Below are 12,737 nucleotides of genomic sequence, written 5' to 3' on the forward strand. Positions count from 1 at the left end.
TTTTTTTTTTTTTTTTTTTTTTTGAACAAACAAATTTAATAATTAAACACCAATTGTCCATTTTAATAACTACGCATTTATTAGTGCATTTTATCATGTTTTTTATACATATTCATTGTGTCATTTACATTTACTATGTAAGAAAAGGGTAGAGATCTTATAAAAATAAAAGGAAAAAAAAAAAAAAAATAAAGCACACACACATACATATATATATATATATATATACAAACAACTTTTTATTTTATAAATTGAGCATACATTTTACCTTTATATTCGTAAATGAATAGGTTATACATGTGCGTATAAACCAATGGTAGATATCACCCATCTGTTGGCTTACATAATTATTCCTCACAACAAATTAAATAAAAGAAATGATATATCATATGAAGATATGTCATTATAAAAGTGAAAAGAATTGCATGTGGAAGTATCTCCATTTAGTGAATGAACAAATAACAAACGGTCTTGATGAATTTCATTGAAATGTGAAAAAGAAGTAACCCTTTGGGATTTACATTTTATATGACAAAGTGGGGGGTTCTTATAAAATAAAATTAATCATATAAGCTAATTGGAAAAAAACGTTCTATAAAAGTAGAACACCTTAAAGAAAAAAAAAAAAAAAAAATGCTTGTAGGTCACAAATATAGAGCACATTTTTTTTTTTTTTTTTTTTTTAAATTTTCTTCTTTCATAACGGCTTGATATATACCTAATGCACACATCTGAGTAAACTTGTGTGCGCATGTCTATATTTAGAGGGAATAAATATGATATTATTTTTCTCTCCTTGATATCAAATAAGTTAATATGCTTAATGCTATATTAAATTACTAAATATGGTGAGTTAAATAAAAAAGGGGGAAAAAAAAAAAAAAAAATGGTTCTTCCTTGTCTCTATATATACATTTACTTCTGCCGAAACATAATTTGTTTATATAGGCACCAAGATTTTTGCATCCCACTTTTTAAATTACAGAAAGTATTTTCTTACTATAAAGTATGTACAAGCATGCTTTATACGAGAAATTGTAAGAATGTATATATATTTTTAGACAATATATAAACAATGTGTGAAGATACTTATATCCTAACGACATCAACTTATAGATTCTGCAAAATGTTTATAATCTCAAATTTGAGCTAAAATGTATTTGTAAAGTGCGAGGAGAAAAAAAAAATTAATAAAAATCTAATTCCTTTTTTTCAATGAAAAAAGTTCTCTCATGTGTATCTAACATAAACATAGTGTACATTTATATTTCTCAAAAGAGAACACCTCGTCTTAAAAATATTTTTTGCAACATTTTTTTTTTTTTTTTTTTACACATATTGTCGTACCACGGGGAAGGGATAAAAATACATACTTTTGTATCTGAAGCAAATGAGGGAAAATAGTGGGAGAGAAATGAACCCCATAAATTTTGTAGTTAATGAAAAAGAGGAGTTTTTAAATATATTTAATTACAAAAGCGTAAAGTGCTTCAAGTCCTGTAACTATATCTATATTGGGCAAGTTAAAAGTAGACATTTCATATGTTTTCACGTAGCATATATTCATATATTTGATATTTTTGAATAAAAATGAATGTTCTCTATTATGTGCCGTTTTAGTTAATATAATCTGATATATTCAAAAATAGGCACTTCATCTGTTTTTTTATTTTTTTTTCAAAAGGAAGAAAAATTAAGTCCTCATTTTGTGCATGCATGAAGTGCCTAATAAAAAAAAAAAAAAAAAAGAGTGAATAAAAGCATGAAAGAAAGAAAAAGTGTTTCTCCATCAATTTTGTCTTGCTTTCATTTCCATCAACTGAAAAATGGCATCACTATGCACTGTGTGTTGTCATTTGTATAAGTATGTACCAAAACACCAGCACAAAAGACATTTTATCCTATTCGTGTTCATCCACTTTCTCCTTCCAATCATCACAGAGAGCAGTGACGCACATGAATCAAAAGAAAAGGACATAGATTCTGTGGGAAATAAAAATGAAGATATTAAGAAAATCGAAACTAAAGAATTCACATCTAACAGAGCAAAAACAGACAAAAAGAATAAAAAAAAATCCAATAAATATATAAAGGATGGATATGGCATTTTAATAACGTTACAAAAAAACGCCTTTGGGGAAGATATCGTTGTAAATAAGTTTATTGGAAATTGGAAAAATAATAAAAAAAGTGGTTTAGGATTTAATTTATATATAAATAAAAATATCTATTTTGGATATTATGAAAATAATGCAAAAAATGGATGGGGATATTATGAATGGAGTTTTAATCAGTCCAGTTATGAGGGAACTTGGGTTAATAATTATATGAACGGAAAAGGTACATATAAAAATAAAATATTCACATTCGAGGGAGACTTTTATAATAATAAATTTCTTAATCAGTATGGAGAATGGATAGATGTTATACAATTGGAAAAAAAAAATAAAAAAATGAACCTTCTGAAAACAGACATAATTAGTAGTGAAAAAATGATATATTTAATAGTCCTTCCTTTTAATTTTTTAAAAGATCATTTAAAAAAATTTGCTGACATTATTAAAAATAAGTTTAATAAAGTTCCTTTTATCATGTGCTCTAAAAGTTTCATCGAGAAATACAGGAATTTTAATTTGTCTAAATTTATATTTCTAAGTTATTATTTTAGCCTTCACGAATTATTCGGCGATATAAAATCTGATCAGCTTATTTTTGACAACATCAAAAAAAATTGTGAAAAAGAAAGTAGAGGGGAAAAAACCAATGTAGGTTACAAGGGTCCTAATTGTGCGTTTTCTAAAAACTCTACGCGCTTAGATAGTGAAGAATTGGAAGAATTTCAAGATAGAGAAAGTGATAGCAGTTCTAATGAATTTAGTTATTCTAGCAGTTCGGAGGGATATTGCAAATCTCCCAGTTCTAACACTTCTATTTCTTCTAAATTTTCAAATGGGGCAATAAATTCAAGCGATGAAAGTTTTTCCAACTGTTCAAAATCATCCTACACGACACAAACGTCTGTCTCTTCAACCCTACCCCTTAGGTCGAGCATGTCCATCATTACTAACAGTTTCGATAACTTTAAGTCAACGAAGGATGATGATGGTGATTTACACAACTCAAATACTCATTCTCTGAATAAAGTAAACATAACGAAAAATGAAAGTAAAGGAAGTAGCGAAAGTGACCTAAAAGAGTACATAAAAAATGCCAATAAATCGAATGATTTTAAGGAAGAAAATGTGACTGAAGCATTGTCAAAGGTTGGTAGTAGTAATGACAGCAGTGAGAAGTTCAATTCTGACATATGCAATGAAGACACATTTTACAAGTTAGAAGAGAGGAGAAAAAATGAAATACATAAATTGGTGAACAAGTATGTAAATATTTATGTCGATTCTGAAAACGAGTCCTGTGAATATTCCATAATTTCCAGTGAAACAGAAAGTTCTGCTGAAAGAGAAAGTTTTCCAAAAATGAAAAATGAAGGATATTTTTTTGAGAAGGCAAAGGGTGGTGATCTAAATGAAAATGAGGAGAGGAAAACTAAAAATATGCAAGAAAAAAAACAAACAGGAGGAAAATCCAATCAACAAATGAACATGTCGTGTTCAGAAGTAAATGTCCCTAATGATGTGGATCCTCCCAAACATAATGATCTTATTGATGCTCAAAAAAAAATTGAAAAAGAATTATCCAAGATCAAAATAGACATTCAATTTTTAGAAAAGCTAAGAAATTGCAATTTGCCATGTACTCCTGAAATAAAGAAAAAAATAGTAAAATCTATGATATTGAAATATCCATTCATTTTTAATTTAAACATTAGTGAAGATGAAAATAAATATGAAAATATATCCAACGAATTTCTCTTACGAAATTTTGTAGTCCCGGAATTATGGTAAACCAAATGAGCTACGAGCACTAGAATGTCACTGATAAGTATTTTTATTTTATTTTTTTTTAATTTTATTATTTTTTCTTTCTTCCAAGCTAAGCAGTTCCACATTTGGTCGCTTGTGCTATTCCTTTATTTTATTTTTTTTTTTTTTTTTTTTCCCAACAGGTCATTAAAGAATTATTTTGGAACCTCAGAGAATAAACTCCCGGAAGAAGTGTTCACGCCTCCATATTTAGATTTTAAGAATTCAAAAATTAGTATGCATATGCATCATCAGATTGGCAAGAATAACAACTTAGACTTGAACGTGAACAGTATTAATGATGAAAAAAATTTCAACCTGAACTTTTTCTTCATTACGGATTTGTTAGTGGATGACACCAAAGACATCAATGATTTAAAATGTTTAATAAGAAACAAATTTACCAATTCACTGTACTTGAATAACTTATTTTTTGTCATCCTAGAGTAATTACCGCTATGAGGCAAATGAATTATAACTAAGAAAGTGAAAACCGATGCGTTTCCTCAAGTGACACACATGCATGAGTAGTTAGACATGTCGAGATGTGAATACCTACATACATTGCCATACACTACTACAAGTGAAAATTAGATTTAAACACATAATATATTAATAGTTTGAAATGTTTTACATCATATACTTTTACAAAGCACGTTTCAGTATGACTGAGTTGTGTAGTTCTTGCGGTAAAAAGCTATATATTGGAACTACCACAATATGAGGAAATTCGAAGAAACATTAGGAAAATTTCACATTTACATAGAAATACATTATTGTATCTGTTTGAATGCTCTTTTCTGGACGAGCATAAAACTTTAATGACATAAAAATTTTGCTTAAAAGAGGATGGGGGTGGACAGGGGATGAAGGCACACATTGTATAAAATTTTCTGATATTAATACGAGTAAAAATATTTTGTAAGCAGGAAAGAAAAAAGGGAAAAGAAGCATATAAAATAAGAATGGCATACAAGAAGAAGCACATCGTGGGAAAAACAGAGGAGTTAATAAAAATGTTGGAGAGAATGATCCAAAGAATGATCGAAAAAATGATCGAAAAAATGATCTCACATATGGACTATCGAAATAGCACGTGTAAAGTCTAAACGTAGAGAACATCGAGGTGACTAAGCCTGAGTCTCCTCTCTGCTTCTAGCTTCATGATGTAGTCCCAATGACCCTTATTTATTTCATCAGACCCATCTGAAAAGGCTAAAATTCTAGCCATGCATATCCAAGAGTTTAAAACAAACTGGTTTATATCCTTGCCTTTTTGTCGAAGAGACACGAATGAATCCGTAATGTATGTTGTTATGTTTGGATGGATTTTTGCCGAATGATTTTTTGACAATATATAATTTATGTATCTTCTAAATTGCATTAATTCGTTTTCATTAGGCTTGTAATTTTTATAAGTGTTAATAAATTCAGTTGAAAATTTTGGCCTAGTGCTACTTGCAGATTCATTTGTATTGGAACAATTTTCTGTGTCATCATCAGCACGTCCTTCCGTGTTTTGTTCATTCTTTTGCTTACCATTCTTGGAAATGTTTTCTTCATTTAATTTGTTTTTTTCATTTTCATTTTCTTCTGTTTTGTTTATCAAACTAATTGCATTTTGATTTTTAGGAATATATCCCTTTCCTCTTTTGTGATATATGGGGATAGGTATATCCACATAATTTACAAACATGGACTTTTTTTTTGACAAGATTAAAATATTATTTTGCGTTTCGAATGTAATATCTGTGTTAAAAATAAATGCAATTTCTTGAGAAGTAATTAACCTTTCTATACAAAGAAAATTTTTTGTACTTATGTTATTAAGTTTTCCCGTTTCTAATAAACATTCGTCAAAAACTAAATACGTATTATTTGCTAATTGCAATTTTCCTTTTTTCAATTCTCCATTTTCATGATTCATTACAGACATTAAATATTCACTGCTTAACTTTTCTATAGAAAGTGGAATATATCTATACAATGGTACTAAATTTTTAATCATAGTGTTCATTTTGTGAACATGCCATGGGTAGTCTCTTTTTTTCTCCTTTTTACATTTTCCCTTCATCTCTGAATCCTTTTCACACTTTTTGTGGAATTCGTTTGGAGTAAATTCTACTATTTTTAATGTTTCACTTGATATACATTGTACTTTTTTATCTTTTGTCCCTTTTTTATGTTCATAATTTTTCAAACTTTGTGTTATATTCTCGTTTGTGTCATTGGCTACTTCGTTCGTAATTTTCTTGGGTGTCTCTTCCATTTTTGCAGTTAAGTCTGGTACATTTTTCTTATTTTCCTCATTTGAAATGTTAAAAATATTGAGACTAATTTTACCTAGTTTTAGTTTACTTTCTTTAATGTAACTTCCACACAAATAAAAGAAAAAGTAATGAGCAACCAACAAGTCATGAGAAAAGCTGTTTGAAATGTGTAGAAGAAGGTGCTTCCTCAACTCGCTGATGGTGCCAAAAGGGCCGTTTTCCAAAATATTGGACAATTCATTTTTAAACAATATACAACTACTTAAAGGATTAAAATAGTTTATTTTGACATACTGAAATACATGAATACATGGATATTTTAAAAAGTTTTGATCATAATAAAAATAAAAATTAAAATTTTTTTCACAATCTTCATAATCCCTTATTTGATGTTTGCGATAAATTCCGATAATTTCAATTATGTCATTCAGTTTTAAAAAATTATTTTCATTTTTCCCGTTGTATTGACTATTATCATCGTATATTTTTATTATACATCTTATTTTGTTCTTTTTTTGTGAGTCATAAGACTGTTCATTTTGATCATCCTTTGGATTCATGTTTATTAAGCTACTATCAGTAGGATGATCATTTGCCCTATCTTCTTCCGCTTCAAAATCACTGCTGCATATCGTTTCCCTCGAACTCTGTACATCATCAGTGGGAAAATGAGAGCCACCAATGGGATAATGAGAACCATCATTGGATTTATAATTGTCTTTAATTAAACCACAAGAGTGGGACATAGACGTATAAGAACAAACATTCCTAACATCATTTATACTTTTTAAAAAGTTCTCACAGCTGCTGTTATATGAAGAATAGTCACACAGTTGTTTACACCAAGAACTTTTATTTCCAGGAATGTTGGTACATAAAAATAAATATCTTTTCCAATATTTTTTAAAATTATTATCATTTCCACATATCTGTATAGAATCATTTTTACTCTGCATTATATAATCTTCTTTTTTTGTGTGATAATTATTTTGTGGCGACATTTTTTGATCTAATTCATCATATCCATTATTGTTTTCGTTTTTTCCTGCTCTTGTGAGGTTTAAATTGTTGCATAGTTGAATATTTTTATCATCCGTTTGATTAATTTTATTTTTTATTGCATCCTCCTGGTTCTCCCTATTGCAGTACTGTTCGTAATTTGATTCATAATATTCATCAATATTTCTTTTTTCATCATCCTCAATTATTTCCCAATTTTCATCTGTATCAATATAGTCCCTATATTTTGAGCTCTTTAAAATAATTTGTCCATTTTTTTTATTTATTAACTTATAAATTCCTAAATAACTTTCAGGAGAAATTATCTGCTGAACCATGCATGTCCATCTGACTAATGCTATATCTTTAAGTTCATCCAAGTTATTAATTTTATTTAAGCACAAGCATTCTTCAATCATGCCGTTACTAGAAGATAGATTTTCTTTTTTTGAATCTATTTCTCCCAAAGTGGAATTTTTTTCATCGCATAAATTTGAGGCGGCGAATATTTTTTCATATACCTCATTTTGTTCTTTTTTCGTAACATGCGTTTCATTCATCGATTTATGATTCTCTAGGTCTTTTCTCCTTTCTCCCTCTAAATCAATATGGCTCTGGGCTCCATTTTGTTGGAAATTTGGTTTGTCATTTGTTCCTGCACCATTTTCTGCAATTTTTCCTCTCCCAGTTCCCAAATGGATGTACTTGTTAACCACAATTCCCTCATCCCAGTAGGAATCTACTTCCGTGGGTCCATGAATTTTTATATAATTTGTAAAGACATCATCTATTTGCGTAAGAATATTCATTTTGAAGGTGCAGCAAGGTGGAAAAAAAAAAATTAAAAGCACAAATTCGCGCGTTGAAGAATATGACAAAGGTGTGTAGTATTAATGTACAACTTGCTCTTCCCTTCAGAAACATATGTTTTGTGTGGACGTTGGTTGTGGGTGTGTATATATGTATCTTTCACTTGCCTTTTCCTTTTCCTTTGCCTTTGTATTTATTTTTTATTTATTTTTTTTATTTTACTTAATTATTTAACATTGAAAGCAAGAGATACTTTGGATAACTAGACTTTTTCGCGACTTTTTTTTTTTTTTTTTTTTTTGTAACGGATTTATTAATACTTTCCCTTTCCTTAATTGAACTAAATGTGTAGGTACATTTTCGAATGTTTGTTTGTTCTGAAAAGGTTCTAGATGGGTATGAGCAAATGTGTAAATAATGTCAGAAGGACATATGTATATGTGTACCTAATTTATGAAAACAGTTATACTTGCACATTTATATGAATGTTAATAAATCTTTTTAGCCTTTGCAACCCTTTTCTTATGTGTACTTATTTCTTCTTCACTATTTTATCACTTTGAATAAATTAACAGATGGTGATGCCAAAATATAGTGAGATTATTTAGTTATTATTATTATTATTATTATTATTTTTTTTTTTTTTTATTTTAGATATTACATTTATTCTCCACAAAATTTTTGTGCATGTATTGAATAATATGTAAAAAGGTTTTGATTCGATGAGTGGTCCCCCAAATCCCCCAAATGGGGAATATTACTTAAATATACATACTTTTTAATTTGTGTATTTTTTTTTTTTTTTTTTTTTTTTTTTGCACACAAGACTTGAAAGCTTTTCAATGCATCGAATATAAAAAAATTATACATGGGGGTAAACTCTATATTTTCTCTTTATAACACTAGGGGTGTAAAAATTCTCAATAATGAAATTTAAATTTTGTTTGTATTTTTTGTAAAACATAGAGGTCAAGAAAAAAATAAAATTGTGTAAAGTACAAAAATGTTTTGTGGCAACAATAAATTTAACTAATTTGATGATACAATCCATGTGCTAATTCCATGGTTGATATTATTTTATTCTGACTGCAGAGAAAAGACTTTAATTTTTCTCCTTAGAAACAGAGATATTCGGTGTTTTTTTTTTTTTTTTTTTTTTTTTTTTTTTTTTTTTTGTTGTTCTTCCTCTAAATAAATTATGGCACAAAAAGAGAACGTAATTGGAATGAATTAGCATATAAAGTTAACTCGATCACCCCACTTTAATTTTAACTCTTTTATTGTTGGTCCCTATTCGGTATTTTCCACAAATTTAAATAGCACAAAAAAAAAAAAAAAAAAAGGAATCTCATTCTTTGTAAAATTATCGAAATTCATTAAATTATACAAAAAAATAAAACAAAAATATAAAAAATTGGATATATTCTGTGCCTTGGGCACGTGAATTGGAAAATCGGGAGAAGCATAGGAGAGAAATATTTATGAGAAAATATACATTCGTGCATGTGTTTATGTATACAAAAAAAAAAAAAAAAAAAAAGAAAAAAGGGAAATATAAATGTTCTCTTTATAAAGCAAAATATAAGGAAGAAAATCCCTATGTAAAGGGCAAGGAATATTAAACGGAAATTTTCAAAACATGCGTAAACGTTCCATTTCCATAGTAAACGCTAAAGCTATACTTATACTTTGAAATTATCTTTGATACTGCCATTCCCTTTGACACTACCATTCCCTTTGACAATGCCATTCCCCTTGACACTGACATTCCCTGTGACATCGGTTAGAGTGTGCACAAACCTGTGGAGATGACATGACACAGTAAGAGCATAACGGAAATAAGCGAGGACGGTATCTGCTCCTGCATAGCATTTGATTGATAAAGAGAGGCACATAGCTGAGGATCTACAAATCATTTGGAATGTTACTAATAATGTCTTTTAAATAGTATGATAATCTGTATCCGGCCAACACTATTTGCTTATTGAGAACCATTTTTAATTGTATTACAAAAGAATTATTAACAGGGAATACTCTCCTCCTAGATATCATTCGAATTGGCAATTTACTGTAAATATATTCAATAGCTAAATCATAAGCATCATGTACAATAGTGTCTATATATTCTATCTTATCTCTTGGCATTTTTAGTAGTCCTTTAAATACACGAGGAGGATAATAATTCATCAAACTAAGAGATTCTCTTTTGATATAATCTAAATCCACATCAGGCCATCTACGTCTTCTTGTATTAAATACACTATCACACAAATAATGGATATTTCCTACCAACCCTCTGTAACTTATACTAACAAAATTTCCTCCTTTATCGCCACGTGTAAGATGATTATTAAAAAAAGTAATTGTATGTAATGGTTGATGAATATCAGCAAATAAATGGATAAAATATTTTAAATAGAAATTATAAGAATAGTAGGATCCATATTGGGGTTTTTTGTCAATACCTACTAGTGTTCTATAAATATGTTTTGATATTCCTGCAGCATTATGTTTTCCCAAATGTCCATATAAATATTTAGGATTTATGTATTCTCTAGTAGGATTATATGGTGTTGCTACATAATGCCAGTCATTAAAAATGTCTAATATTTCACGTCTTTCAAACGGGAAAGGTAAATGAGCTCTTCTTGGATCCTGCATTTTTATATGATCTGGCCATGTTGATCCACTTATAATGTTATTGAAATTAGAATCTACACTATGTGCAAAAATTCTGTCAAGAATCTCCCTTTCATCTTCATTTAAATTACAATACGCAATATAACTTATGAGCATATGTGGTTCATCAGACCAGCTGACAACCCTTTGAATAAAAATTAATGTATAAAATAATAGCAACACAATCGGATTTCTCATCGCGATAGATGGCAAACTTGATGGGTGTTTACTTATTTGTGTATGTATATATGTGTTTATTCATATTATTGAACAAGGTAAGTAAGATTTTAAAAAAAATAGACACAAAAATGCTAAATGTTAAATGTTAAAGCCTAAAAGCACAATTGCTTATTTAGCATAAAACTGAATAATCCCTAAAGTAGTCATACTTGATTAAATGTGCCATCATTAAGAGCGAAAATTTAACGTACACATATGTTCATTACACATGTGCAATTGATATGGAAAAAATATTTTTCAAAACTTTTAAATTAAAAAAGAGTTTAAAACAGAATAAATTAAATATTTTCGTTACAACGGTTGTAAAAGAGTAATGATAATAAAATATATATATATATATATATATATATAAATGTATGTGCATTACATTTAAGAGATATGCACAAAAGCATAGATAAGCAAAAACCATAGGCAATTAAACATGGATATATATAAGCAGTCAAAATTGCAAAAACGATAATGAGATTTTTCCTGCGAATAAAGTATCAAGTCAAAAAAAAAGGAAAAAAGGAAAAAAATTGAATCCCTTTTTCTACTTTTGCGAACTCCAGTAAAAAAAGCATAATAAGCGCATACAATAAGTTTTGATGAAAGGGATACAATAACTTCGCATAGCTGCTCTAACATGGGAAAATATAAAAGCTGTCTAGAAATAGGCCTAGACATAGACACATATATATATACATATATGTATATTCTTTCAAAAACAAATGTATATCATCAAAAAAAAATGGAAATGTTAATCAATGTTGGGATTGCACAACTAGCTAAATTTTAAAGTAGGTATCATTCAAACTGTTATATATCAGCATTTAGTATTTTCGTACTACTAAAAAGAAATTGCTACGAATAAGTGAGGACAAAAAAAAAAAAAAAAAAAAAAATCTATATTTGGAAAAAGAGGTAGAAACAAAATAACTAAATAAACTCAAAAAATTTTAAAAAAAACATGCACCCTCATGTTGTAAATAAAATGTTTACGCACAACACAACATGAAATAATTCCTTTAAAATGTTACAGAAGTGTTGATAATATAGGTATACCAAACTAAATACAATTTTTTTTTTTTTTTATCACTATTATTTACTTCTTTTAAAAAAAATAAGTCTACTTTTTGCTATTTTACAACTATGCCTCCTTAACAAACAACTGAAAATGAGGTTCCTTTATAAAATGAACAAAAATGTATGCAAACATACACATTATAGCAATAATTAGACAAAGTTGAATTTTTATTTGTACTTACCAGCATTGTTAAATTGTATACAGCCTTTATGCGCAAATAGAAATGATCAAGGGGGATGTGTTCTGAAATTAAAACGTTTCACATAAAAAACATCTTCACTGCAATGCACTGGCAAAATCATAGGGTAAAAAAAAACAAATAAAATAAAAAAAAATAAAATAATAATAAAAAAAAAAAAAAAACAATAAATAATAAAAAGAAGTAAAATATATATATAAGGGGGGGAAAATCAATTCAAAATAATGCCATTCCATAAAATAACATTGCACGGACAACTTTTTAATTATAAATTCTGTGTATGCGTCAGTAAAAATTCGCGCACAGGGAACCATTAAGAATTTTGCACACATTCAAAGTACAAAATCGATGCATTCCCAGAATTACACACATTCGTCGAAATGTATACGAATAGGTATGCACATACACATATTTGTATGCATGCCAATGCGCATACAATAAGCGTAAAGGAAGAAGATACATGTGTACACTTCTCCAGGAGTATTTTCCATTTTCTCTTTCATAATGATATTCAGGAACATAAAAATGTAATTATTTATGATAAAATAAAA

The 12,737-nt window shown here is 28.4% G+C and overlaps 3 protein-coding genes across 3 annotated transcripts; 1 reads left to right on the forward strand and 2 right to left on the reverse strand.

Annotated features, from left to right (window-relative positions):
• Window positions 1-1,390: 1,390 nt before the first annotated feature.
• Window positions 1,391-4,373, forward strand: PGO_133660 (hypothetical protein, conserved; the record flags this gene model as incomplete). The annotated part of the gene is made up of 3 exons (XM_028689882.1): window positions 1,391-1,529; window positions 1,942-3,901; window positions 4,067-4,373. The coding sequence occupies 3 exons, from the start codon at window positions 1,391-1,393 to the stop codon at window positions 4,371-4,373; spliced, it is 2,406 nt and encodes an 801-aa protein (XP_028545683.1).
• Window positions 4,374-5,028: 655 nt separating this feature from the next.
• PGO_133670 (hypothetical protein, conserved) lies at window positions 5,029-8,001 on the reverse strand (the record flags this gene model as incomplete). The annotated part of the gene is made up of 1 exon (XM_028689883.1): window positions 5,029-8,001. One exon carries the CDS (start codon window positions 7,999-8,001, stop codon window positions 5,029-5,031), a length of 2,973 nt encoding a protein of 990 aa, XP_028545684.1.
• Window positions 8,002-9,907: 1,906 nt separating this feature from the next.
• Window positions 9,908-10,879, reverse strand: PGO_133680 (hypothetical protein, conserved; the record flags this gene model as incomplete). Its single annotated transcript, XM_028689884.1, has 1 exon — window positions 9,908-10,879. The coding sequence occupies one exon, from the start codon at window positions 10,877-10,879 to the stop codon at window positions 9,908-9,910; it is 972 nt and encodes a 323-aa protein (XP_028545685.1).
• Window positions 10,880-12,737: the final 1,858 nt, after the last annotated feature.

The sequence above is a fragment of the Plasmodium gonderi genome (assembly GCF_002157705.1).
Source record: "Plasmodium gonderi DNA, contig: Chr13, whole genome shotgun sequence".
Classification (NCBI taxonomy): Eukaryota; Apicomplexa; class Aconoidasida; order Haemosporida; family Plasmodiidae; genus Plasmodium; species Plasmodium gonderi.